Source organism: Archocentrus centrarchus, chromosome 24, assembly GCF_007364275.1.
Source record: "Archocentrus centrarchus isolate MPI-CPG fArcCen1 chromosome 24, fArcCen1, whole genome shotgun sequence".
Lineage (NCBI taxonomy): Eukaryota > Metazoa > Chordata > Actinopteri > Cichliformes > Cichlidae > Archocentrus > Archocentrus centrarchus.
Window position 1 is genome coordinate 15,784,031 of NC_044369.1, and position 26,693 is coordinate 15,810,723.

A 26,693-nucleotide genomic window follows, 5' to 3' on the forward strand; every position below is an offset into this window, starting at 1 on the left:
ATGAATGAGTCATCTTGAGTGAGAAAGAACATTTATGTCACAAGGTAGACGCTGTCATCAGTTTTTGGCAAAGTTACTTTTTTATCCATTTAAAAACTCATTGAGATTAAAAATGTCTCGCAAAGAGGGCAGCATAAATCACAAAAATATATAAAATAACAGTTCTGTAAAGATATTTTAAGATATTAGATATTATTAAAAAGCACACAGAAAATGGGAAGTCGGTTTTTGGCACCACAGGGGCTGCACAGTCACCCACACACCTGTCAAACTGGTTTAAATCGAGGCTAAAGTTGAACTTTGCAGCAACATCCTCGTATTTACTCAGGGGCGTCTCCTACTGTGACGATACAACCGCTCCGCCAATCAGATTTCACATTTATGTAACAGGAAGCGACGTTACGAAAACAAACGCACACGCCTTGTTCACCCTGACAGCGGTTACCAAACACTCGAATTTACTGGTAATTATGTATTTCTTTTTATCTTTATTTTTTTTACTCTGTAAAATTATATTCTAATTATTTAAACGAAAACCCACCTCCACCGAATAAGAAAAGGGGCGATGCATTTTAGAAAGTTGTATAACCTAAAAGATGCGCAGTGTACTGTTTTACATTGTGTAACTTTGCAGTGGCTGGAAAGCTGCGCTTGGCTCTGTTTTGTCCTTGGGAGAGGAGATTTGGATCATCAGTCATGCTGAAAGCTATGGGACAAGTTTTGTTCTCATCTGGACTGCAGAATCCAAAATTCACAGCAGAGGAGACAAAGGTAAATTTTCCCCAGTTTATCTCGTAAAACGGAATATTGGACCTTTGGTCTGAGGTAGTCTGCACTGTCACGAGACAAAAGGATGGTGTGCATTAAACTGGTGCTTGAATGTTGAGAAAACCACAGTAAAGTCTGATAAAATATTAACCTTATGTCATTTGTGCAGCAGGGACGTCGGACAGGGTTTCAAATGAAAGTTATGCATAATTACGCTTTTTTTTTTAAAAAAACTTGCAAATTGAATTTTCAGCCGTTGTGCTGCAGAATGTATCCATTAGGCGTTTGCTGAATATATTCCGGTTAATATTAGGACAAAATATAGTTTTATTTATCCCAGATTTGTTTTTGTTTTTTTATTATTTATTTCCAGCAGTTTAAAAAAAATAGTTAAACACAACAAACAGTAAATTGAATGGTCTCGAGCTCAGGAAAATAAAATGCAAAATGAATGGATTTTTGTCTTCAGGTAAACATATCTGACAAAATATATGATCACTGATGCTAGAAAATGTCTGATATAGGATTTTAGCTTTTCAGCAGTCCTGGGTCATCTTTGTTGCATTTTTAATTTCGTGATGTAACAAATGATGGGCGTTAGCCAAGGGCACAGATCCCCAGCTATCACCTCTCTGGTGGGGAAGGAGCCTGAGTTAGTGCAGGTTGAGAGATACTGGCTAGATATAGACCGGCTCACCTCAATACATGGTCTTGGTTCTGGAACCAGTCTCCTGGATAGGAGCTGGGGTTGCCCTTGGTGAGAAGTGCAGAGCTGGGGTGGGTATACTTGTATCCCACCGGCCTACTGCCTGTATGCGAGAGTTCTCACCACTTCCCTGCACCTTTGGGCCAGGGAACAGGTCCTGACTGTGTGCGGTTATGCACCAAATGACAGTTCAGAATACCCAGCCTTTTTGGAGTTGCTGGGCGGGGTGCTTGAGAGTGTTCCATGTGGTCCTACTGGGAGACTTCAGCGCTCATGTGGGCAACAACAGTGAGACCTGGAGGGGTGTGATTGTGAGTGATGTTTTGCTATTGTACTTCTGTGCAAACCATATTTTATCCATAAACATAAGGATGTGCACATGGCACCAGGACACCCTATGTCACAGGTAGATGTTCGATTTTGTAGTCTTATCATCAGATTTGCAGCCGTATGTTCTGGACACTGAGGTGAAAAGAAGAGCTGAGCTGTCAACCGATCACTACCTGGTAGTGAGGTGGATTAGGTGGTGGGGGGAGGATGCTGGACAGACCTGGCACACCTAAATGTTTAGTTAGGGTGCGCTGGGAATGCCTGGCAGAGGCCCCAGCCTGCAAGATCTTCAACTCCCACCTCTGGCAGAACTTCGGCAGCATTCCAAGGGGAGGCTGACGACATTGAGTCCGAATGGACCATATTTTACACCTCCATTGTTGAGGCTGCTGCTCTAAGCTGAGGCTGCAGGGTGGTTGGTGCTTGTTGTGGTGGTAATTCCCGAACCATATGGTTGTCACTGGAGGTGAAGGGAGCCATCAAGCTGAAGGAGACCTTGGCTTGGTGAGCCTGTGGGATTTCTGATTTCTGAGGCAGCTGATGGGTACTGGCAGGCCAAGTGGAACAGTGGCTGAAGCAAAAACTCGGGTGTGGGAGGAGTTCAGTGAGGCAATGGAAAAAGACACTTGGATGACCTTGAAACAATTCTGGCAAACCATCAGGAGATGAAAGTGGTGCTCAGGGGCGCCTGGGGTGGACGAGACTCACCCTGAGTTTCTGAAGCCTCTGGATGTTGTAGGGCTGTCTTAGTTGACACGCCTCTGCAGTGTCACATGGAGATCTGGGGTGGTGCCTCTGGATTGGCAGACTGGGGTGGTGGTTCCCATCTTCAACAAGGGCAACCAGAGGGTGTGCTCCAACTATCAGGGGATCATTCTCCTCAGCCTTCCCAAGAAGGTCTGTGCCAGGGTGCTGGAAAGGAAAGTTTCTGTTAGTTAAACCTCAGATTCAAGAGGAACAATGCGGTTCTCATCCTGGTTGCGGAATGCTAGACCAGCTCTATCCTCTCGAGGATATTTGAGTGTGTGTGGGAGTGTACATGTGTTTTGTGGACTTGGAGGATGCATTCGACCATGTCCTTCAGTTTATCCTGTGGGGGTGCTGCGGGAGTATGGGGTGCCTGGCCCGTTGTTGTGGGCCATTCAGTCCCTGTTTAGCCACAGCGAGAGCTTGGTCAGCATTGCCGGTAATAAGTCGGACTTGTTTCCTGTGGGTATTGGACTCTGCCAGGCCTGCCCTTTGTCACTGATTCTGTTCATAATTTTTATGGACATTTTTTTGAATATCACCTACAGAACATAATACGATCAAAAGTAGCAAAAGTAGTATTCATTTCAAACATTTGAAATAGTTTCTCTGTTTTGTTGTGAATAAAATATGGGTGTATGATATTTGCAAATCATTTTGTTTTTATTTACACAATGTTCCAACTTTTCTGGAATTGTGTTTGTATGAAATATTAATATTAAAATAAATATAAACAAAGTTTGAATTGGAGCCTACATTATATTGGGATTGATGTTTGTGGCTTACCTAAAGGAGTCTTTTTTTGTGTGTCAAATGTTTTAAAAAAAACAAAACAAAACAGTATTTTGGAGCATTTTCACAGCTTTCAGGCATTTTATATGGTGTGTGTCTGTGTGTGTGTGTGTTGCAGGGACAGGACTATGAAATCCGCACCTACCATGCCACTAAGTGGGTGAGCACCTCTGTGAGCGGGATGCAGCTGGATGCAGCCATGAGTACTGGCTTCCGCAGACTCTTCAACTACATCCAAGGCAACAATAAAAACAGTGAGTTTCACGTTACTGTTCTCACCTTTATGCGGGGCAAGCTGCTTTTTATGTTGCCGAGACTGTAACACAAAATGAAAGCCTTAAACAATGGCTTTTATTTTGTGGTGTTGTGGCAAATCTGATATAAAACGTATACATCAAATTAGTCATATTCTAATGTTGCAGAATAAATTCACAGAGAACTGTGGTTCCAAGGCATAAAAGAAAGGGGGAAGTGAGATAAAGTGCACTTTAGTTCTAGCTCAGCAGTTTACAGCAGCTCCGCTCACTACTTTTGCCTTACTCAGCAGTTTGCAGTAATATTTATGAGAATATATATTGTTTGTGTTGTTTGCTCCTGAGGTCAGCAGCATAAGGAGATTGTGATCTATAAACATGGTGTTTAATCCCCTTTCATCTGCCGCACATTGTGGTTATGGGCCAACCATCTGTACAGCTATCATTATGCACCAAAGTTTTGATCCACCAGCTGGCAACTGATAGATTTTCTAAAACAAACTAACATCTGTGCACCTTACACAAGCTGGTGACATGTCAGACCTGTTATCAGGATTTGTATTTCAGACATGTTTGGCATGTGCAGCTACTCATTTTCTTGCCGGTTCTGCAGAGGCCAAAGTGGAGATGACAGCCCCAGTGACATGCCACGTGAACCCCGGAGCCGGCCCTGCGTGTGAATCTCAGTTCACCGTATCCTTCTACATCCCAGAGGAGCATCAAGCCAATCCGCCGGAGCCGAACGAGGCTGAGGTGTTTATAGAGGACAGGAAGGAGCTGACGGTGTATGTCAGGTAGGGTACAAACTGAGGCGCCAGCTTAGACTTTGGATTGTTTATTGTGTGACCAGCCAAAACAAACACAGACAGCCTTTTGAAAGATTTTTATTTGTTTATATATATATTTTAAATCCACCTCCTGTCCATTCCTCTAGGACACATGGTGGTTTTTCCAATGAGAATATGAAGCGTGAAGAGCTCCTGAAACTTATGGAAAGTCTGAAGCGGGATGGCATCCAATATATGGAGAAGCCATACTACGTAGCCGGCTATGACAGCCCCTTCAAACTGACCAACCGCAGGAACGAGGTCTGGGTCCTCAAAAAGGAAGAGGAGCAGTAGGAAATTCCTGGGCCATGTCCTGTCCTAACAAAATAATAGTGATCGGGATTTAAACATGATAATTTTTTACATTTCAGTTTGACAAAAAAAAGTTAGCTGTACTACTTCCACTAACAGTTACTGATTTAGACTCACTAGAAAACTTGATAAGGAGACCAAATAAATGACTGCTAGAGTTCCAACAGGTTGTTGTTTAACAAGTAAGGGATAAAATGGCCACAGTGAAGAAAAATATCTCCAGCAGGTGGAGCCAAGTAGTCAGAAAATGTTTCTTGTGGTAACACAAAACCCACAAGTGCCTCTTAATTTTTTATTTTTTTACATGAATGACACATTGAAAATAACATTAATTTTAGGCATTTGTTTGCACACGTTCCTAACCACCTTTTTCACAGCAGATGTTTTGGTTCGATAGGGCAGGGCGGCACACATGTAACTGATAACATTCACCAGTTGAGCCTGTTCCAAGGTGCCGGCGTATGCTGGCTCACTGTAATGACTTAGCCTGGGAGCACACTGCGTACCTTCCCTGTTTGCGATGGTCACGAAGCTTTTTGCTTTCCATATAAACTCCTACATTAACAGGTGGAGAGCAGCCACACGGTCAGTCATGAGCTACGTGACTCAGGTGAGGCTGATGAGAGGCGGGTGCGATTTGGTGTGTCATCGGATTTTTCTGTATGATGCGTGCAGCTTTCAGCAAATTGTACTGACACCATAACAGTATACCCTTCTACTTCGGTTTCATTGGCTACGCTCTAAATAGGTCACAGACATGCAAAAATGAACCAAAAGATATATTTATTTAAACAATTCTTCAATTGCATGTAAATAAGGGAGGAGTAACAGTCATATTTCTGTCCCTCTCTGGTCTGGCAGGAGCAGTAAGGTTCAGCCCTCACACACAGGTGGAGTCTGTAGTAGTCTGTGCCTCAGGCCTTACTGGGACACTTGATGGAAATGAATAATCACTCGTCATGAATCACATTAGTTTCAGCTGCTTTTTCCTGCAACATCAAGTCGAACATTTTGCTGTGAAAAAGGTCCAAATAACGTGTCAAATAAGTTCTTGTTTACACCCACATCTTCCTGTGACTGGACTGTCTGCGGGAAATGAAGAAGAAAAAGGAAACGTTCATATTTGGTTTTCAAGTCAGTCTGAAAATAATACCAGTGCCTTTATGTACATTAAAATACTGCAATAGTTTGTTTGTCCATACTGACTGCATACGGGACAAACCCAGTCATCCCTGTGTGTGAAAGAGTTACACAATCCATCAGTTAAACCAGCTAATCTACACAAAAATTATCAGAGTGCAGAGGCCTCGTATTGGTTTTTGAACTTTGGAGTATAATATTTGCACTAACCAGGATCTTAGTCTCCTGGCACTTAATCATGTTCGATAGGAATCTCATCAAATCCCTTATGACCGGAGGGATCAAGTGCAACAATTTTAATGTTTGCACACATAAACTGGAGAAATTTTTTTTTTTTTAAGTTTGTAGGTCAGCTGCACAATTTAGCAGGTTTTTGTTGTCAGTCAGCTTTGGCACTGGAAGGTGACTCTGCCTGGCAGACGGCCAAGTGTCGGTAAATCTCTGTTTATCTGTTCTCAGGCCTCACTTACTGCCACTGCTATCACATCTGCATCCATTATGATGAATGACTGGGCCTGTCACATCACACGTTTCTCATGTTGTCATTTGTGTTGATGAATATGAGTGTGTATTTAACCAGCTGTGTGCACAATTGCTCAGACTGACTATTTTTTTTTATCCTGGTGGGTTTAAGATGGGCACAGGAACACATAAGAGCTAATATAAATGTGCCTTTTTAAGCTTTTTATGTTCATATAATCATGGTGTAGTTCAACTTTCTTCATAGTACTTGGATAAAGGATGAGGGCATAAGCACTGCAATATGAATAATGGGAAATTTTCTTGCCTCTGAATGAGTTTAAAGAATGTAAAATGTTTTATCTAACCAATAACTCAGGATTAAATCATTATTCTGGTAACTTATGTGTGTTTATGTATTTGTCCTTTATATTTCATGCTGGGATTTTTCAGTTACTGGGCACATGAAACTAATCTGTAATGGGTAAAGTTTGGATTGTCCTCGACGCTTGTATTGATCGTTTATCAGCCGCAGCTCACTTCGCCCTTCGTCCTCTCCTCTCTCGCCCTCGTCGCTGTCAGCCCGACGTCTGCTGAGTCATTCATTTTATTTGTGGCAGAATTGTTCCCAATATCATGTTCACACACTCAGCAGAAATTCTTTTTTTTTTCCTATCCTCTGTGCACGTGCGCGCGCACACACACACACACACACAGACACTCCATCTTCATCCGCTGTTCACAAGTTATATTGATCTCACTGGCCGTGCACAGTGAGGTAAAACCTGCTGCAGAGAGGATATGTATAATGAGGCTCACTGTTTTTAATCTAAACACCACAATTTTATATTTTATCTTCTGCCCTTTTATCTTCACATGGGTCAGAGTCCTGTACACAGTGCTTTGGAAAGGTTTGGGAAAAAGGAGTTTCCTTAGCTGTCCCGTGATCCCACAAGCAGGAATATACTGAGCCAAAAAAAAACTATTGATTTCTGTTGTGGTGTGGCATTACGAGGCTCTTATGAGTTAAAGCAGATTAACAACAGATAAACTGAGTATTTAGCTTCATTAGAAACACTTTTTTGCTACTAAATTGTGTATTTTTTTTATGAATTTACTATATTGGAGACTTTAAATACTGTTACATTTTAGGGCAAATAATGGAAAGGCTATTGTGCTCAATTCAAACACCAATAGAGTAGCTTTGTATGATGCCAATTTAAAATAATCCATATTCAGAAGCCAGGGCATTTGGCTCACATGGGTGACCTACCTAGGTTGATGCATGCAAAAAAAAAACATTGAGTAAACCGACATTTTCTGTTTACTATTCTGCCATAATCATGTGCAAACAAAGTCAATATTGCATTTCACCTCTTAAGGCTAAATTAGTGGAGCAGCACCTGTTCACCAGGCTCAACACAGGTGGTTACTATTCCTGGCCTCTCTGTGATCCGCTCTGTTTGGTTTTTCATGCCTCATAAACATTCTGTATTGAGTGGTCCCAAATGTAAGAAGACAGGGGGAAGCAGTGAAGTGTCAATAGTACGATTATAGCTGTGGGGAGTTTATATTGATCTCTGTCTCACAGCCAGATGGACAGCTGCTGCGTGTCGGGCGTCAGGGCAGGTGGCTGCTGAATCCGAGGTGATGGGACTTCATTAAAAATACTAAGACGCTGCCTGTATTTCTGTTCCCCGGAGAAGACTCAATGGCGCAATCGTATTTATAGGTGTTTCTCCTCAGGACGTTGCTACAGAACACTGAGGAATATCGAGAAGTTGCAGCGTTCAGTCTGGATGGTTCGATGCAAACTGGGAGCCAGGTGAGAGGTCTATATACAGGCAGAGGCTCTAACCCAGTGTGTGTCCTAATAGGATGTCCAGAAGGAGATCTAAGTGATGACCCTGCAGAAGGGTGGGGTGAATAATGGGGTTTTCCAGATGATGGACGAGCGTGGACGCCATGGCGACGGCGCTAATGAGGCTGTGATTTGGGGTGTTGAGCTGGCAGATGGCCGTGAATCACACATAGAGAGAGAAATGACACAGAGATGCGTTCTTTAAATATCACCTTGTTTTTTTATTACACATACATACACGAGAGCGTTAGCAGCCTGCCTTCAGCTCCACTCCCACTACTTCTTCTGTCCTCTCATCTTTTTTTCACAAGCTCTCTGGCACAGATGCTTCCTTTCATGGGTGCTCAATCATGGCTAGGCGAGCTCTGGGAGACACATTTTGGTCACAGGTGATTAACACACAGGCTGTTATGGCTGTTAGGAGGTTATGAAGTCTCACGCCTGTCACCTAAAGAGACCACATTTATTCAGCTGTGAGCACTAGTGTGGGATTTGCATGACTTAAAGTTAAGGGCAGTAGAAGGCTTAAGCGTTAAAATTGACATTATTGCATTTTTGACGTATCTTTAACAGAATAATAGCTCGCTGGGGTCATCCAGCTAAATGTGGCTCTTTGATTTCTCTGTTTAACCCCTAACCTCTCTTTCCTGTGCCTCAATCACCTGTCAGCTGATTCTGACCAGTTTACTATACCGATGCCCTCCTATGTGAAAATAAATAATCTACAAAAAGGAAACCACTCCCTTTCAGCAAACAGAGGGCTCTAAAAAAAATGTACAAAGTCTTTGAAAATAGGTCAAATGTGACTTAAAACTCAATTCTCTATGTATTTACATACAGAACCATATAAAACTGCATAAGGAGAAACAGAAAGGTCAACAGCATTATAGAAATCATTTAAGCCCTAAAAGGGTCTTAAAAGTAGAGCTTCTCAGCAAGCTTAACAATAGGTGGGCCATATGCACGGGGTGCCAGACAAGCCGTCAAGACTCTCAGATTGCTCTCACGTCCAGATTAACAGCCAGCTCTGTTCAATTTTTCATGCTCTTTGGTAACCCACGCAATCACTAAAAGATAATAAAATAATCTTTTTAATCTAGTGTTATTCCTAGTTTTACATTTATAGTTTCATACTCCCAAACACATGACATGACATGACATGACATGATATTACTGGTTTATTAAAACAATTTTTTTAAAGTCACACGCAAAAAAAAAGAAAAAAAAAAAAAGACCTGTGCACAGTGCAAATTCTACAACCTAAAATTCTGCTTTTATTAGCCTTTTCATAGATTCAATTTGGTGTTTTGGTTGAACTTTTTGTATCCCTCCCACAACTATTTTTCCACACTGTTCCCATCACTAGGTGGCAGCACTGAGCCCTCTGCACTTCCTATGGACCCCTGAACACACCAGCTCTGCAAACTAAAACCACCGACCAAAGAGCGGAAAAAAACCTGATGATAACCGTAGCTGAAGTTGTACCGTGGAGCCGTCTGTTGTACCACATCCTCTCGCTCGTTCCACGTGTTAAATTGGCTGTTTTAAAGCCAACACTTGCAAGCCATGGTGCTCTCAAACACTTCCCACTGCCGATAAGGGAAAAGCAAAAACTGAAAAGATTTACAAGGCGAGCGTCCTGCACACCTTTACATTCCACTCTCTCCTAGCTACGTAGCACCACAGCAGCAAAGTTAAGCGAACAGTTAGTGACTTTTCCAATCCTTCAATTCACTTAAGTTTGCCATCTCAACTTTTAGTCCTTCAGTGAAACTACAAGGACTCCTGCAGGATGAAGTTAGAAAGAAAACAGAAAAACAAATGTCAAACAAACTAGGAACACCAGGTCTAAAAGAAACATCATTCTTTTAACAAAAAGGGTGAATCACCAAACGAAAGGAGAGAATGAGAATCGTGGCAGTTATAAAAAGCCGGAGCAAGTCCAGTTCTCCACTTCAGACTACGTTCTGTCCGGTTCGTGATGGAGCAACAGCCGGCTCAGCATCAGGACCAGACATTTCCACTCCCTCAGAGGCAGAGGGGGAGGTGGAGCTCAGGAAGGTGTCTCTATAGGGCCTTGTGTCGGGCTCCTCTTCCAGCTCCCTGCCTGGTTACAATGAATAAATTCAGCTCCCCAAACCTAAGGGGTGGCTCCTGCTCTTCTAACTTCTGCTTTCTTCAGATAAAGTGCCATTGGAGTCTTTGAGCACAGGGAGAGCCTGAAGTGCTGGCTGAGACAGACTTTCCACGGTGTCTCCATATTCGCTCTCAGCCAGTTCCCCTTCCCGTTCACAGATTACCGTCATTGGGCTGCTGAGGATGCGGCTGCGAGCGTTGTACTTGCTGCTGGCGGCAGAGGGCGGCGTTCGAGAGCGCCCATACTTAAACCCGCCCATTGAAAAGGGCGACGAAGTTGGTGAGGACAAGGCCAAGGCCTCGTAACGGGCCCACTCATCTGCTGCCCTCTTACCCCGACCCGGGGAACTGGCTGGGCTGTGTGGGGCCATCGGTGAGGAGGGCGAAGCAGTAGGGGAGTCCAACGCTGACTCGGACCGTGTTCTCTGGGATCGTGGGTCAGTGGAACGAAGCATCTCAGCAGCAGACATCCTGAAACTCGTCTCAGAGCGGCTTCCCTTTTTCAAGAGTAGGGCCTTGAAGGTGTCGCTGCTGGTGGAAGACTTGCGGAGGTTGCGCTGGATGGAGCCCATCTGACGGGGCAATGACGACACCATCCCCGGAGACAGGCTCGTCGGGGTGGCAGGCGGAGACTGCGGCTGGCTCCCACCCCGGGACTTGTCCTCCTCAGACTCCCTGCGACCCAGGACCTTGCGCTTTGACCTGTGGACAAAAAAAAAAAAGATGTAAAAATTGTTTGGAGAATTTCTGCAGAGCAAGTGAGCGAAAGCACGGCTGATAAAATGAAACTGTGAAAAGCAAAAGTATTTAAGGGTAATTAAATGCTGACTCGACAGAGGAGAAACATGAAAATTGATTTTAAGAGAAATGCACCAGTTGGGGGGGCAGTTTTGTCGGCGAGCAATGAGATCAGATTCAACTATTTCACACATGTAAGCCAGGTCTTGTTGATGTTTGTGTTGCAGCTTAAAAAAAAGATTACATTTAAAACTGTGCTGCCCACGTGCCACAAATCTTTGTCCCAAATTTGCCATATGGCAGCACTGCCCCCAGCAACCATACATCACAGCATAACTCGTAAATAAATCAGACAGTAAGGAGTACTGAGCGGCGTGTTGGCTTTAAAAAAAAACGGAAAGATGTGAAGAAGAAGAAGAAGAAGAAGAAGAAGAAGAGTTTGGTTAAAGAAATCTGGTGAGGTTTTACAGCAGAAGCTGCCGACGCTGCAACGCTGCATGAAAGCTCAGACGCGGCACAACAAAATTAATCAAAAACAAACTGGGGGAAAGCGCCCAAAGCAGTTTTAATCACACGAGGACGAGTCAGCCTCCTCTCAGCAGGAGGCGTGTGTGTGTGTGTGTGTGTGTGTGTGTGTGTGTGTGTGTGTGTGTGTGTCAGAGTAGTCTACTGCACCACTCATCCTGCACTGTCAATAACTCCTGCACCAAAGCATGGCAATAAAAGCTGCAACTGGCAGAATTAGGAGGCGTTAGGGCTAGCAGCGAAAACAGCCTTATTAATCTGTGATACTGGGGGTTGCACCGAGGGATTACCGCTGCTAATCCCAAGGCAGCATCAGCGTGGTGGTGAAAACAAGGCTCGCTAATTAAAGGAAAAGGGGTTACTTGCCACTACACACCTCTCTAGAAACACTGCGCCCATTCCCTCTCTGCACAGTGGAGAAGAGAGGAGAAACACGATTAAAGGAATTAAAACGACACATTCGGTGATACTGTAAGGGAGACAAAATTTTTAATCCTCAGATTAGATCGTTGGAAGGAAAACTTCCCTAAAGGGCAAAAAAAAAAAAAAAAAAAACCTGTGAGAATATACAGCACTTTCTGAAGGTCAAAAACACGAGGGAGGACTGAGGGATGGAAACGGTTTGTGTGAGAATCCAAGACTGCAAAATATGTCTGTGCCCTAAATTCAACCTCCATCTAGCGTCGTCCCCTGTGAGCTCCCTTTCCACATTAGCCCATCAGCATTACGTAAGACTTTTCTCACACACAATCACACGTGCATGTACTCAAACACACCTGAATTCAATCACTCCGTAGTGGAACTGGCAGTGGCAAACACCCAAACACAGAGCGGTAATACCAATCCCAGTTATAGAGGTAAACAAGGCGGCAGTATAAGACACAGCTCAGAGCGCTGGATTGATTTCTCTCACAACAAAGTTTTATTTTGGGCTGCTGCTGTGAAGGCATTTCATTGAAGGTTTTCATCATTCTCTGATTTCACAGACACACACAGAGAGAAAGGACACGGAATATGAAGGTGAAATGAAATAAAAACAAAAGAATTGGACGGGTGTTAAAGGGGAGAGATGATGGGCCAAGATGTTACAGTTAACACCTGATAATTCCTCAGCAGAAATCTTTTAAATTTAATTTTAATTTACAGTTTAGGGCACTTTCTGGAGATTGAATTGACGCAAGTTAATTCTTTTGGTTTAACAGCACCGCCAGGAAACAGTCACTACTTCCCAAATCCGTGAAATTATCCTACGTGTTCGACACCGTCGGGGTGCGATAGGAGGAGGGGGAGAGCGGTAAACTCGTCTTGACTGTGAAGCTTACGCACACATGCTTATACAATATTCATTTTTAATTAGGCTCCACAATAAATGATACATGTGCACGTGATGTGGGGACCATAAATACATCAAAATAAAATCCCGTGAAATGAAATCCTGTGATGCTCAAGAGAACTCCGACTGCTGCCGCTGCTGCACGTGACTGTGAAACACAAACTGGCGGGCTGCATGAGAAATTTATGTCTGTGCTGCCTTCTTCAGTCATGAGAGCACGTATGCAATGTATGTCAGAGACAGCGGTGTGTAAGACGGGAGAAACGGAGAATGAGAAATGTCTCCAGTGGCCTCTAACCTAGATTAGGACCAGAGGGTGTCGAGTAGTAAATAATGGATGAAGCAACAGCCTTTTTTTTTTTTCTTGCTGACAATGAGCGATGCTAATGTGACTAAACAGATACACGTTTTACTAATGAATCGTGTTTCTTCCTTGAACTGCTGCCTTCATGCTATATGCCTCTTCACCGGGCAGGAACCGAACAGGCTACTCTCCCCTGGGCTGGAGCGTCCAGAGATCAGCCATCTGACAGATGTGTACTCTTCCATATGGGAAAGTGCTGGATAAAGTTATGTCTGAGAGGTGGAGGGTAAGGAAATGAGGATATTTGAAAAATACAAATCAAGGGAGAGAGAGGGATGGTGACACTGTGGTTTATGAGGTTGGTGGAAAAGCAGGAATGACAGAAAAAGGAGGGTAAGTGGAGAGAAAGGAATGCCAGAATAATAGGAAGTAGGACTACATCAGGGAAATAAATTATGTATCAGGAGCCGAAGAAGTGGGAAAGGAGAAAATAAGTTGTTGTAGTACTAGAAAAGCGGGTGGCATTAGGTGGAAAACAGACGAGTGCATCACGGTACCTGTGAATGGCGGCGAAGAGGTCCTCGGTGGTTCGGGGTCGTGTGGGAGTCGGGGTTACCATGTTCTCCTCGGATGCCCCGTTGGCTGACGGGGCTGGAGACGACTCAGCCGTACTGGAGTCAAAAACGTCACCTGAGACACAGAAAAAAATACCAGTTACATCCACAGAGTCAGGAGAGAGCAGACTTTAGGGTGCACACAGTCATGTAGCCATCCTGTCGCATTAACCTGGCTGCCTATGAAATCTGAAGTGGTACGGAGGAGGTGCCCAACTGTCTTCTTACATTCTCTTTCTGTCTCTAGATTTTCCTCTCCTTTCTTCTCCGCTAGTTTAGCCTTTTTTCTCCTCCTCCTCTTCCTTTATAACTTCCACGCTCACGTCTGAGCTTCGACTGCTTGAGCCGCTGCAGGCAGTCTCACTTTACGCTCTCCCCATCCTCCCCTTCATCCCCTTACCAGATCCGTTCCCCTCCCCTCCGATACAATCGAGCCCCTCCCCCCCGTCCCTCCAACCACATAAAGCATCTCCCTTGGGACACTTAACCCCCCTACCCTTAACTCAGAGAGAGTCGGACAGAAGGAGGGCTGAGCAGGAAAGACATGGGATGAGAGATTAACCAAAAAAAGGAAAAAAGCACAGAGGCAAAAATGGATATTTGGACAGAAGGATGGATAGTGGAGAGGAGCCGAGTAGACAGCGGAGGATGAGGTGTGTGTGTGTGTGTGTGTGTGTGTGTGTGGAGCAGAGAAAAAGAGCAATGCAGAGAAAAAAGGGGACAGTAGCCAAAAGAGATCTCTGCATATAAAATATAGAAGGATGAGTAGAATAAAGAGTGAGAGGGGGTGATTGCACGAGGCTGCAGCACTGCTGTCCCAGTGATAAGCCGTCACTCCTGCTCTGTTTTCACAGTTTTTAAACCTTTAAACACTTCTGACTTCAAGTTTGGCTCCTTTGCTCTCGAGGGCAAAATAAATTTTAAAGCCGCTCAAAGGAACCGCTTATACAACCTGCAGTCTGCTGGATCACTACTAGCCTCTTGGGATTTTGGCAATGGGCTTAACTAATGAGTAAATTAAGTTTCTTTTTCTGTTTCAGTCTGTACATTTCTAAGTTTGTTTTGTGGAAATATATGCCATAGACTACGAGACAGACTCACCTGCATCGTCGTCCTTGGAGCTGATGGACCCTGTGGTGCTGCTTGCCCCATCACACTCTTCTTCGTCTTCTTCATGAGCCTCTCCATTGGTACAAAGCCCAGGGTCACTATATGTCTCCTTGCCAGCAGATGTAGAGATATAGGACTTGTCTCGGGTTTCAGTGGATTCTCCACTGCTCTCTGCTAACTGCTCAGAGCTCTCTATAGTGTCATCTTTCTCCTCCTGATGCTCACTTTCCCTCTCTTTCACCTCTTCTTCTGTTTGTCTTGGCAGAGCATCTACTTGGTCTTCTGTTTGGGGGAGGTTAGTCTCTTCCTGTTGAGATGGAACCTGGCTATTTATTGTTTGGGGGCTAACTGATGGGACAAGGGGCAATTTGGGTTTCTTTGAGACTGCTGGGGGTGGGGCCTTCTGCTTGACGGGAGAGCTTTCGTGGCTCTGTGCGGGACTGGGCAATGCAAGTGCTTCCTCTTTTTCTTTCCCATTGAAAAGTGTGTAACTCTTGTCTTCAGCTTCTCCATTTATGACAGCACTGTCTGGTGAGTCATCTGTGATGCTGCCATCCAGTGACAACTCTTCCAAGAGCTTTGAAACAGGCGATGGTGAGGAATAATGGGAATCATCTTCCAGAGAGCTGTTCAACAGGGGTAACACAGTGGGATGCTCTTGAGAGTAAGAGCTATCCAGGCTCAGAGGCTTTAGCCCCTGAAGAAAGTCCATCCCTCTTTTCTCAGCTTTGTTGTCATCTGATTTGCCATTGATCTCCTTCTCTGACCGCTTGACTGAACGAAGCTGAACACTCTGCAGTGCAAATGGTGTGATCAGGGGCTTAGGTGAATTTGTGGGACTGTTGGAAGGAGCTGCTTTAGGAGCATCCTTTAATGCCTTCTTAAAAGATGGGGAGGAGGAAGCTGTAACAAAAGCTGGCAATGGAGGAGGGGGTGGGGGTGGAGGAGGAGGAGGAGGACTGAAGCTCCCATTGGGAGATGAACTCGGGTGAATCAGCAACTCAGGGGATGGAGGAGGAGGGAATTCTGGGGAAGTGGAGCAAGGAGAGTTCAGGCTCAGAGAAGCTCCCTGAGGAGTGGTTGGTAATGGGGGAGCTGGCGGCGGAGTCAGGGAAGTTGTGCTTGAGCTTGGTGGTAGAGGGGGAGGGAAGGGTGGAGGTGGGCTGAGAGGGGTGTTGGGAACTGAGGAGGAGAGCAGAAGAGGTGGGGGTGGTGGAGGAGGAGGACCATTGCTCTTAAGTGAGTCTGAAGTGTTGGAGGAAAGGGAGGTAGAAGAGGAGGAGATGGAAACGGAAGAGAGGAGAGATGACTTCCTCTCGGGGACTCTGGGCTTAGGCCGGCCGCTTGAGGGAGACATGGACCTTGCGAACACGGGCACTGGGGTTCCAGCTGTGGGAGTGTTGGACTGGCTGGAGTAACCACTAGATGGGGAGGTCAGTCTATGCACCCGGTCTGGTGAGGAGGTGGATGTTTTGGGCTTCACTGACACCTCTCCCTCCTGACCCGGAGCTCCGGGGGTCTGACTGTTGTGAATCTTTCCTCCATTCTGTAAGACTCCTGGGTGAACACCAGCTGGCATGTTATCTGTGGTGTGGGCCGGAGGGGTCTGCACCCCCTGGTCTCCATTGTTACGAGGGTAGTCCATGTAGTAGCCCCAGGAGTCAGCGTAGTCAGAACGCAAACTGCTGGTGTCACTGTGGGCAGGTGTCACATGACATAGTGAGTACACATTAGACACACCGCCACCATTTGCGTTAGCTGCTAGTGATGCTGCGGAGCTACCTGCACTGATGCTACTCTGACTGCGTGGCCTGAGCACCCAAGGGTCATCATAATCACTACTTGGGCTGTGAGAAGTTGATGATGGTGACGCACCCTTTCCCTTCCCCCCTCTCAGCCCCATTTGCAGGCTCTGCTGCAAACTTGCAATTAGAGTTTCATTAAGTGTTGCGCCACTTTCCCCGTTGGCACCGTTGATGGCGCTAACACCTCCGGGGGGCATTTTTGCAGCAGGCTTGCGTCTGAGAGAATCTGTACGAGCTGGTGGCAGCGGAGGCTTCTTGGCTTTGCGTAAAGATATGCTGCGGGATAGAGAGTGGTCACTGTACAGGCTTCCAGAGTCCTCCTGATTAGCCATCTCGCGGCACTCATACATGCTGTGCCTGGTGGCCCGTCCAGCTGCTACCCCATGGCCGCTACCGTGACTGCGAGAGCGCAGGCCCGAGTCCAAGTGCATAGAGGTGTAGTATCCGTCATTGTCCTGGGAGTAAACAGAGCTGGAATCTGTAGTGGTCCTAGAGGATTGCTCCAGGCTGCCATAGAGCTGGTTGATAGGAGTGGAGCAGCTGGAGGTCAGAGTGCGGTGTGGAGCCACCACATTTTCTGGTGTGTCGTAGATCCACTGTTCCTCTGGCAGACAAGATGGTGGAGTCGGGGCCAAGGTGCTGTGGCTGTGGACACTACTGTCTGAGTGACCTGACTCACTAGCAGGTGCTGTGACTTTCAGACCACTATCCTGTGGTGTGTGAACAGGAGTAGAAGTGGCCAAGGCAGGGCAGGTGGTGCTGTGGGTGAAGGCTGCTGGACTAGAGGTCAGAGGCTCAGTGTTGGTAGAGGAAGCCCGACTGAGTGGTCGAGCTGTGGGGTAAGCTGAGACTGGGGACTGGGTGAGCTGACTCAAGGTGTTGAGGGTAATAACCTCAGAGGAACTAGACATGGTGGCATTGGGGATGAATGAGGTGGAATAGGCAGCATGAGGGGAGACCGCACATGCTGGACCCCCACCCCACTCACTGGATTGTGTACCCTTCACCTCCTGGGACTTGGGCCTGGGCAAAGTTCCTGTCCTTGGGGCATTTCGCATGTGTACTGCAGTGTCATCAACCTGAAGCTTTCCAATTTGTCTGTGCAGCTGTTCCTCCGACTTGATGGGTGTGCTGCTATAGATGGGATCGGCACTGAGCGACACTCTTGCGCCCTGTCGGGGCAGACTGTGAAAACGCGAAGGGTCTCCATTAAAATGCTGCGGCAGCATCAGTATTCCAGAGCTGTCACTGCTGGAGATGGATATACTTCCTGTTGAAGAGGAAGCGGATATGCCAGCCATTTGAGCAGCGATTCCCTGTCCTCTCTGTGCTCGAATTCTTCTCATGGACGGGGGCACAATCTTTACTTCTTCTGTCTGGCAGCTCGAGTCTCTGGTCACTGAACGTCGGAGAGTGGAGCTGACACTCCCAGCTCGGCCCAATGTGGAGTACTGTCCAGGGAGGAACATAGAATGTGGCCGGAGATCTCCGCCGTGTCCTTTTGCTGCTGTCCAAAAAAAACAAGGAGAGAGAAAACATATCAACATGTGATTTCTCTTCCTGCTACCCTACCTTTCTCTTCCCCTCACTGTAACTTCTTCAGCCACAAACCTTTCTGCTCTTCTGGCTGGAATGTCAGATAAACTGTGGTCACATGGAAGCTAATTAATTTGATTTGGTGTAACCTTGTTTGCGTTAATAACTTCTGGTCTTCTTCATTATGGAGAACAGGATATGAGAAGAGACAAGAAGAAGGTATAGAGATTCCCTACTACGCTTCTCTTACTCTGGCTCTGTCAGATAGAAAAATGAAATGGTTTCTTTCTGTGCCAGGACAGGCAGCTGGTGAAGCATTAGGCAGCCAAAAAAATAAAAAAATAAAAAAATAAACCCACGTACATGAACACAGACATACAAGAAGACACATGTGCATGCAAAGCCAGTCCTGTCATGCACAAGGACAAACAGAAATGCCCATATCAGAAAGATACACATTGAACATACCAGCTAGTAAACTAACAATTTGAAGATTGAGTTGTAAAACGAGAGAGGATGTCTACTGTGTCTCCCATCTGTGGTGGCTCTACTGTTGATGCTCGTATTCCAAAACATACACACTCTCGCGTCCTTTCTTCTCTCTCTCCCCATTCGCTATCTCTAAACCACACATATATTCTCCTCCTCCTTTGCTAAAAGCTGGACTGACAGCTCGGCTGTTGCTGCTGCGATAGATTAAGCTGCAGGTCTACTTTGCAGGCAGCTCTGGTGCAAGGAGAGGGAGGGATGAAGCACTGGGACAATTATCCCGGCCCAGTAATCATGACATTCAGAGGGTGTTGTCAGCTGGGCACTAACCAGACTTTAAAGCTCTTTTCCTATCAGCCTTGGTGATGTTATCGCACAGAGCAATGACATTTCCCTTAAACGGTGCTGCCATCCCAAAGCTCAATGACGTGTAAATAAACATTAGCCATGCGGCGCTGTCAGCAGAACACAGTGTCAGCTTAGTGAGCTTAGTACTCGCTTAACACTGGGCTCAGCTGAGTAACTCTAAGGGGACCTCTGAGTCTTTGTGTTTCTCATGTAGAAAATGACAATCATATGTTTGGAAAATGATGGGAGCACATGAAGATGGCTAACCAAACGTTTGGGTGCTCAGGGCCTATTGTCTTATAGATAGTATTTCTGGTAGTAAGACACATGAGATTATAAACTCAGCACAAAAAGTAAGGAAATTTGTGTTTGGTTGATTATTTCTTTGTTGTAACAGCGCTTCTTGGCAATAAATCTTACACCAATGCCTGTTTATTTCCCCTTAAATGGTGCAACGTTTACAAGGACAGTGCATTTGTGGGTTGCGCCCAGAAAAAATTTGTCAAGTCTTCTCTGAAGCATTCTCAAGAAGCATTGTTACAACAAAAAAAAAACAATCAACCAAACACAAATTTCATTACTTTTTGTGCTAAGTTTATATGGTACCAAGACTAAGGCACAGATATATGAACATAACAGGAAAAGGACCACAGAAAGTTGATCCAAAGGATCAACCAATAAGACACAAAGTCTGCTATTAATCTGAACAATGTGACAGATCTAGCAAACTCTAAAACTTCTGATATGTCAGAAGTTTTTAAAGGAGCAAAAAAGGACAAAACAACAAAACTGAAGAAAATGATTTCAGGACTTGTTCTTGGCTGTGGATACACGGGTGGAGGAGAGTGAATGAGGACACATGATAATGTAGAAATCAACTGTAACGGCCAAACAGCTGCAGGGCCTTGATCCAACACTGAACTCACATGAGTCTCTTTGTCCCTCTCAGTATAACCAAGTTTCTCATTGTACAGTTATGTAAAAGCATAAATCTAAAGAGAACAAGGTTACTGGCAGCAAAGAAAGGAAGAAGTGATGCTTGTCCACAGTGCTGGTACAGGTCTGTGGACAGCAGAGGGCAACATGTAGCTCCACAGTGATCCATACCTAGCTCCAGGTTGAGGTTGTCAGGCAGCCCTGATATAGTCTTTCTGCGTTTGACCTTCTTGGGCCGACGGGACACGGTGTCAGTGTTAATGAGGGAGCGCCGGATGCTCGCCTGTCGGTCAAACACTGCCCCTGGTAGCCGGGAGGGCGAGAGCAAGGCAGGCAGACACACAGGCAAACAGCAGTCGGTTAGTCAGAAGGAACAAACTCAACAAACATGCAGCGGGTTTTTATTTTTCAAGTTGAACATGCAACATCAGCACGAGGCAGGAAATATTAGGCTCAGCTCAACCAAATTACAAGACAACATTTCCTCCCCTTGATCCCAAGCAGGAAGCTTTGCTTTTATTTTAAGTCGCAAATGGATTTATATCGTAAAATATACTTTACTTTATATTTACTTTAAATATACTTTACAGACTTAAGGTTTGATGTAACATGTTGTTTCCAAATCACATACAGTACCAGTCAAAAGTGTGGACACACTTTCCCATTCATATAAACGGCTAAGTGTGGTACTGTATTGGAAACCCCTCCCGTGGAAGTGAAGGCTGATTGAAACAGATAATAAATGAGAATGTAGTAAAATATGTCCTCACAGGAGAAGTTAAAATTCTTGACAAATACTATACATTAAATACCTAATATTGTACTCATGTTTGGAATATTATATATATGTATATCCAAATGCTAAGTGGACTTGAAATGAAGTGAAATAATGGCTCAGTAACTCTGGAGATAACTGAGAAAATGTACAGTGTTATTTGGGTGAACTGAACTTAAGTTAAACTTTTTCACCAGCCAGCCAAAGTGCCTTTTACAATCCAAGTTTGAAACCTTTTCATATTGAAAAACCAGTTATGATGCAGATAAAAACAAAGGGAAGGGCCCGTCAAAGAAGACCTTGGCTGGTCTAAATGCAAACCTCTGTTACAGGTTATAAACACACATACATGTAAGATATGTGAGGTGAGAAGTGCATGCTTTTATCACAAAGCCCAACATGCAGAGGACAGATATGAGATGAAGTGTGCTTTCAAACTCACACACGCACACACACGCAAACCCGAACTGCTTCTCAATAACCTTCTCCCCCTCTGTCCAGAATCCCTGAAGGAAGAGTGATATCTCACTATGAACTGCTCTTCTTTCTGCTATCTGACGAGCTGGTGACAGCCTGCAGGCGTCAGGGAAATAGAAACCGATATAAGGGCAGATAGTGGCGATCACAAATCCCTCTCAAAGCAGCAAAGTCCCTGATCTCTCTGTGTCGGTTTCACTTGTTCTTTCTCGCTAATTCAAAGTGACAACACTGATTTGTGTAGACTGGGACCGCATTAAATGCTCATTAGTGTCAAACGGATTATTGACCTTGACAATAAATTACAGACGTTGATGCCGAACTGAGATTTCTCTGAGTCCATCGCACTGCTGGACTCATTCCAATATAATCCCATGAACAAACCTCATGATAAGCTCTAAGTGTACCTGCGTGTGGGGCTCATGAGTGGCAGGTAGAAAGACGTGGCACACTAACAGGGGGACTGAGTCGACACGATTTTGCTGTGTACGAGTGTTCATCTGTCAAACGGCCGGTGATCTGACATGAAGGCAGTGAAAAGCCTTGACCCTTGCATAAGCTGTCAAACGACTTTCAGACACAAACACACGCTCACGCATGCATAAAGGAAGGCGAAGGTCAGTCTCCTGGAGGCATGATGGGAGGAGAGAAGGTAACATAAAAGAGGTAGACATCGATGACTGACACAATCAGTTTTTCCCCCCGTGGATGACTGGATACACTACTTTATTATTCTACAATCACTCTGCCACAGAAGGTTGATTAAAGGAAATATCCGACATTTTTCTTGCTTACCTAATATTTTTAAGTTTTTTCCCTTTTTGGGGGTGAGGGTGAATATAAACAGTGAAGTTTTTCCATACACTGAAATTTGCATGCAAAGCAATCATTTATTTATGCAATGTTCACACACCATTGTTTTATCATCATATAGCGCAATCATATTGCTAAAAATGTCAGAAATTTCCCTTAAGAACAGCAAAAGGCCTGCTGGTGAGAGCGTAATGTAAAACAAGAGACACCATCGACGAAGGAGGCCAGATTAAACTCCTTGTGCAGCTACCAAAAAACAGAACTCTGGATAGGCCGAGGCCATTTTTCTCAGACAGCCCGATGATGAAGATTGGTTGCTACTCACTCGCAGCTGAGTGATGGACTGAATGGAGTACAGTCGTCATGAGGTGTGACGTACCTGTGACATTGATGGCAACTATGTCTGTGGGCACGGCCTGAGCTGCCTGCCTCATCTTCTCCTCCGGGGTGGGGAGGGGGGCGGCCTTGTTCCATACCACCTGTCTGTCAATGTCGGACCCCTCCCCTCCTTCGCCCCCAGCCTGAGGCGTCTGGGACCTCATGGAGAGCTGAGATTTGTCGTCCTCCAGCGATGAAGCAGTGGACTGATTGAGAGAAAGAGAACAGGTTAGACAAAGGGTAGAAAAGAGAGAAACAATAGAAAGAGACAAACGTTAACAGAAACAAGGAATGAAAGAAAAGAAAAATGATGAGACAAGTGAAGGAAAAATAGTTACAGAAGTGAGAGAGGTAACATGATATGATGTAATGAAAGGCACTATGTAAAAATGTCATCAGATCAGAGCATAAAAGTTATAAATAAGGACGAATGAATCAGAATAAAAGATGAGTGAATAAAACAGAGTATTATTATAAATAATATTAGGACTTACTACAGGTCCAGAATCATAAATGACAGATTTTTCAGGTCATATCGGCACAAACTTTAATATATTACACTGCTGTGACCTTTAGAAGCTTGCAGCCCCATAAACATCCTATCCAAATGGAAACAGTCAACCATGCACTCACAATCACACAAGTAAACACCCACCACAGAGGACTGACAGAGCAGTCGGAGATGGCAGGATAAAAGCTACAGAGCAACAGCGAGGCGACACACAGAGAGAGAATCACTCATGCAGTAAACTGTGCTGACACACTACGAGTCCAGTATTGTGAATTTACTGCAGAAAGCAAAAGACAGCAGCGTTTTCCTGCAGCATCCAGGCTTGAAATTAAGCTGTTATTCCAGAGCATCGCAGCAATTTTGTTTAGGTTGCCATTTGTTTCCAATCAGACTTCTAAACTGTTGCAGTTACAGGTGGTTTCATAATCCATCTGATTGCCATCAATCCTCACTCAAACTTTTCCTGGTCCACTCTAGAACAGCTTTAGGTGACAAAAAAGGACTGATATAAGATCTCCAGTGTGACTCTGTCAAAAAAATGCAAAAGTGGTGGAAAAGAATAGTCCAAAATCTCCCAAAAATAATGAGAAATTTTTCCTTACATCCCCTGACCGGCTGAGAGAAACAGTAGTGCGTTTATACAAACAATGCACGGATAGATGGGTAAATACAGGGGCAGCAAAAGGGGAGGAGAAGAGAGTGGAGGTATAGAGGAAAAATCTCAGCAATAGTTTGGTGGTAAGCATGGCTTGTTACTTTGCATCGCAGTGGCTCAAGCGGGAGCCCTGTTTCTTCTTTTGAAGCTGCTGTCAGGCAAAGTTAGGCTCTGTGGTCTCAGTACAACAGGAAGTGATGGGGAAGAGAGCAGAAGGGGGACAAAGAGCAGAACAGTGGAAGAGGGGGCAAAGAAAGCAGGGCAGAGTGGGGATTGGCTGGAACTGAAAGAGATGGGGTGAGTGTGCAGAAAACAGGAGGGCAAACAAGAGATGGGAGGCAACAGTTTAGAAAGACAACATCAAGGTCAAGGGTCAAAGCAGGGATGAAAAAAAGTGCGTGGTATCGAGGGGCTCCAAGGGACAAAACTGTGAAAGACTCACTGACCCTTTTAGTGCCCTTCATATCACACTGCGTGTGTGTGGAAGACATTAAAATGAGGAGTGGGGACGTATATCAGGCATATCTGGCTGTCTAACCATTTACACTTCACTTCACACAAATTGTCTGTCAGATGAAAAGTGCATTAAATATCAGTTTTTTGTCTCTGATTCATTTTCTTCTCATTTTTTTGTACCTCTCTTCATTTCTGCCTCTATTTCTTCTTTTTTTCTCTCCATCCGTTTCCCTCTTAAACTGTTAAAGAGACATCAGAACAACCACAGGCCATCGCAAGTGTGGTCAACAAGTGTGTATTTCCTCTACAGTGATGTGCAAAAGTCTTGGGCCACCCCTTGTTTCTTTATGTGTTGCTGGGAAAATGTCAAAGAGGATCTCACACTGCTTCAATAATGTTGGGCTCCTGGGAGGCCAATCCATGACTGATAGTGCCCCATTGTGTATTCTTCTATGCAGGTATGCTTTTACTGCACTGGCAGTGTGTTTGGGATCATGCTGAAAACTGAATCAGATGCTTTCCATGTGGTATTGCAAGGTGGATCAAAATCTGATGGTCTTTTTCTGCGTTCATAATTACAGCAGTTTTGGCTGAACTGGCCACTGGCTAAAATGCAGCCTCAAACCCTGACAGAACCTCCACCACATTTTACAGATGGCTGTAGACACTCACTGTTACACCTCCCTCCTGGCCTCCCCTATTCAGACTGATGACAAAACCACTTTAAAAATTTACATGAAATTCTGGCTCTTGGAAGGAAAATATAAAGAAATGAGAGGTGGCTCAAGACTTTTGCACAGTACTGTATATACTCAGTTCTGTGTTGAAACATAGGACAGGGAGTTACTGTTGAGCACTACAAATGAGAGGAAATCACTGGAAAAATTGTTGAAAAAACTAATATCAAAAGAAACCTTTCACTACAAATAACATTTTAGGTATAGAAATGCATTATTTGAAAAATTAGAAAGAAAATAAAAAGAGAGAAAGCCACAAAACGTGGCAAGATTAAAGTTTGGATACAATGTAGCACTTTTTTTTCCAGCCACTAGAGGGGAGACTGACACCATTTAATTTACTGGAGGTGCCAAGATGTTGACTCCACCAGTGATGTGCACATGTTCTACACCTTTCTGTAAATGTAATGTAGAGCCTGCTATACCTGTAAATTGAGTATATATTAAAATTTTGTATGCCTACCTTCTTGTCATTTTCATCATCCCCATCATCCTGCAGGCTGCTGGTGGACTGAATGGGGTCAGAGAAGGTGGGACCCTGAGAGTAGTACTGCGAGCTCCGGAAACCATCTTTCCTCAACTTGTCACATTCTGGAGAGCACAGAGACGGAGAAATGTGTCACAAATAAAAAGGAGGTTTGGATTCATTTGCTTTGGTGTCCTTTGTCAACTGTCTCTATCATTCTGGTGTAGTGTAAGGTGCTGATGAACTGCAGATAATTAAAGTGTCATTTTTACTTTGACTATTTCAGTATATTCATTATAAACATTTGCTACACTTACTTCCAGGAATCTACTACTCATAATCCAACCAGATGCTGTTAAATATTCAAACTGTCAGCCAATAACACAACAGTAAGAAGAATGTGTGACATATTTATGGGACATACACATAGCTGTGTATTATCAAATGTGTGCTGTAGAATATACCATTGGCTGTGTGTGTGTGTGTGTGTGTGTGTGTGTGTGTGGATATTTCTGGCAGCCAAGTTCCCTGCTGGACTCTGCCAAGTGTGCCTCACACTTCTTCTCGTGTCCACCTGCTGTGATGAGGTTGTGATGTATGTATGTCAAAGTGTGATAAGAAGAGAAGTGTGTGTGTGTGTGTGTGTGTGTGTGTGTGTGTGTGTGTGTGTGTGTGTGCGTGCACGTGTGTGTAGCCAGAGAAGGAGGGGTATCAGTTTCAGTCTGTCACACACAGATGGCAGAACCATCCCGCTCTCTCTCCCCTCCATCCCTCTTTTCTCCCAGGGGGGAATCGAGCACATCATCTCTCTCTTTCTCAAAATATCTACTAATGCATCCTTTGTTTAGTCTTAAATAGGCAATTAAATTCACATATTTATTTTACATCCTCAGCAAAAGCTTCAAGAGTCGTGTGTGCTTTTACTGATGTCTGTAACCTAATGGATGAAATGATCAAACACACTGTGAGACTACAACACTTATTTAAATAAACATGAAAAACTTCCACCTACCGCTCTTAAATTAATGGCACTTTAAAATAAGCAGGTTTGTTTTTATGCCTCGCCTTTTCTCTGTGAAGTTTTCCTCATCAAATCAAATGTAACACCCCCCCCCCCAAAAAAAGAACACCCACCAGTTTTTTAAATCTTCCATCTTGGATATTTATTCAGTGTGTTTCGCACGATCAAAAATCCCTTTGGTGAATTATACATGTGTACGTGCTCACATCACTGTTAGCCTGGCACCTAAAAGATGCTGCTTTCCATCCTTTTTATATGCCATTTATTTCCACAGCTAATTACAGCCCATCTCTACACAGAGGCACACTGATGCATGTATAATGCTGTCAGTAAA

The 26,693-nt window shown here is 44.5% G+C and overlaps 2 protein-coding genes across 5 annotated transcripts in view; one reads left to right on the forward strand and one right to left on the reverse strand.

Annotated features, from left to right (window-relative positions):
* Positions 1-393: 393 nt before the first annotated feature.
* Positions 394-6,740, forward strand: hebp2 (heme binding protein 2). Its single transcript, XM_030722179.1, has 5 exons — positions 394-464; positions 635-771; positions 3,462-3,597; positions 4,211-4,391; positions 4,532-6,740. The coding sequence occupies exons 2-5, from the start codon at positions 697-699 to the stop codon at positions 4,716-4,718; spliced, it is 579 nt and encodes a 192-aa protein (XP_030578039.1). The 5' UTR covers positions 394-464; positions 635-696; the 3' UTR covers positions 4,719-6,740.
* A 1,670-nt stretch (positions 6,741-8,410) lies between these two features.
* nhsl1b (NHS-like 1b) overlaps positions 8,411-26,693 on the reverse strand; it is a 104,822-nt gene continuing 86,539 nt past the window's right edge. For 3 of the 4 annotated variants that reach the window (XM_030721236.1, XM_030721240.1, XM_030721238.1), the window contains exons 3-8: positions 25,336-25,463; positions 22,515-22,719; positions 20,242-20,373; positions 14,948-18,268; positions 13,790-13,922; positions 8,411-11,034 (exon numbers count right to left, since the gene is read on the reverse strand). In XM_030721236.1, coding sequence (XP_030577096.1) covers positions 10,359-11,034; positions 13,790-13,922; positions 14,948-18,268; positions 20,242-20,373; positions 22,515-22,719; positions 25,336-25,463 — 4,595 coding nt within the window. In that variant the 3' untranslated portion in view covers positions 8,411-10,358. The remainder of the gene's footprint in view (positions 11,035-13,789; positions 13,923-14,947; positions 18,269-20,241; positions 20,374-22,514; positions 22,720-25,335; positions 25,464-26,693) is intronic. The other variant, XM_030721237.1, reaches the window with a different exon arrangement.

Bases quoted from the DNA above. Each gene is read 5' to 3' on its own strand.
- hebp2 (XM_030722179.1), top strand. From the start codon at position 697: ATGCTGAAAGCTATGGGACAAGTTTTGTTCTCATCTGGACTGCAGAAT. The intron at 772-3,461 runs GTAAATTTTCCC...TGTGTGTTGCAG, and splicing joins TCACAGCAGAGGAGACAAAG to GGACAGGACTATGAAATCCG. The intron at 4,392-4,531 runs GTAGGGTACAAA...CCATTCCTCTAG, and splicing joins GAGCTGACGGTGTATGTCAG to GACACATGGTGGTTTTTCCA.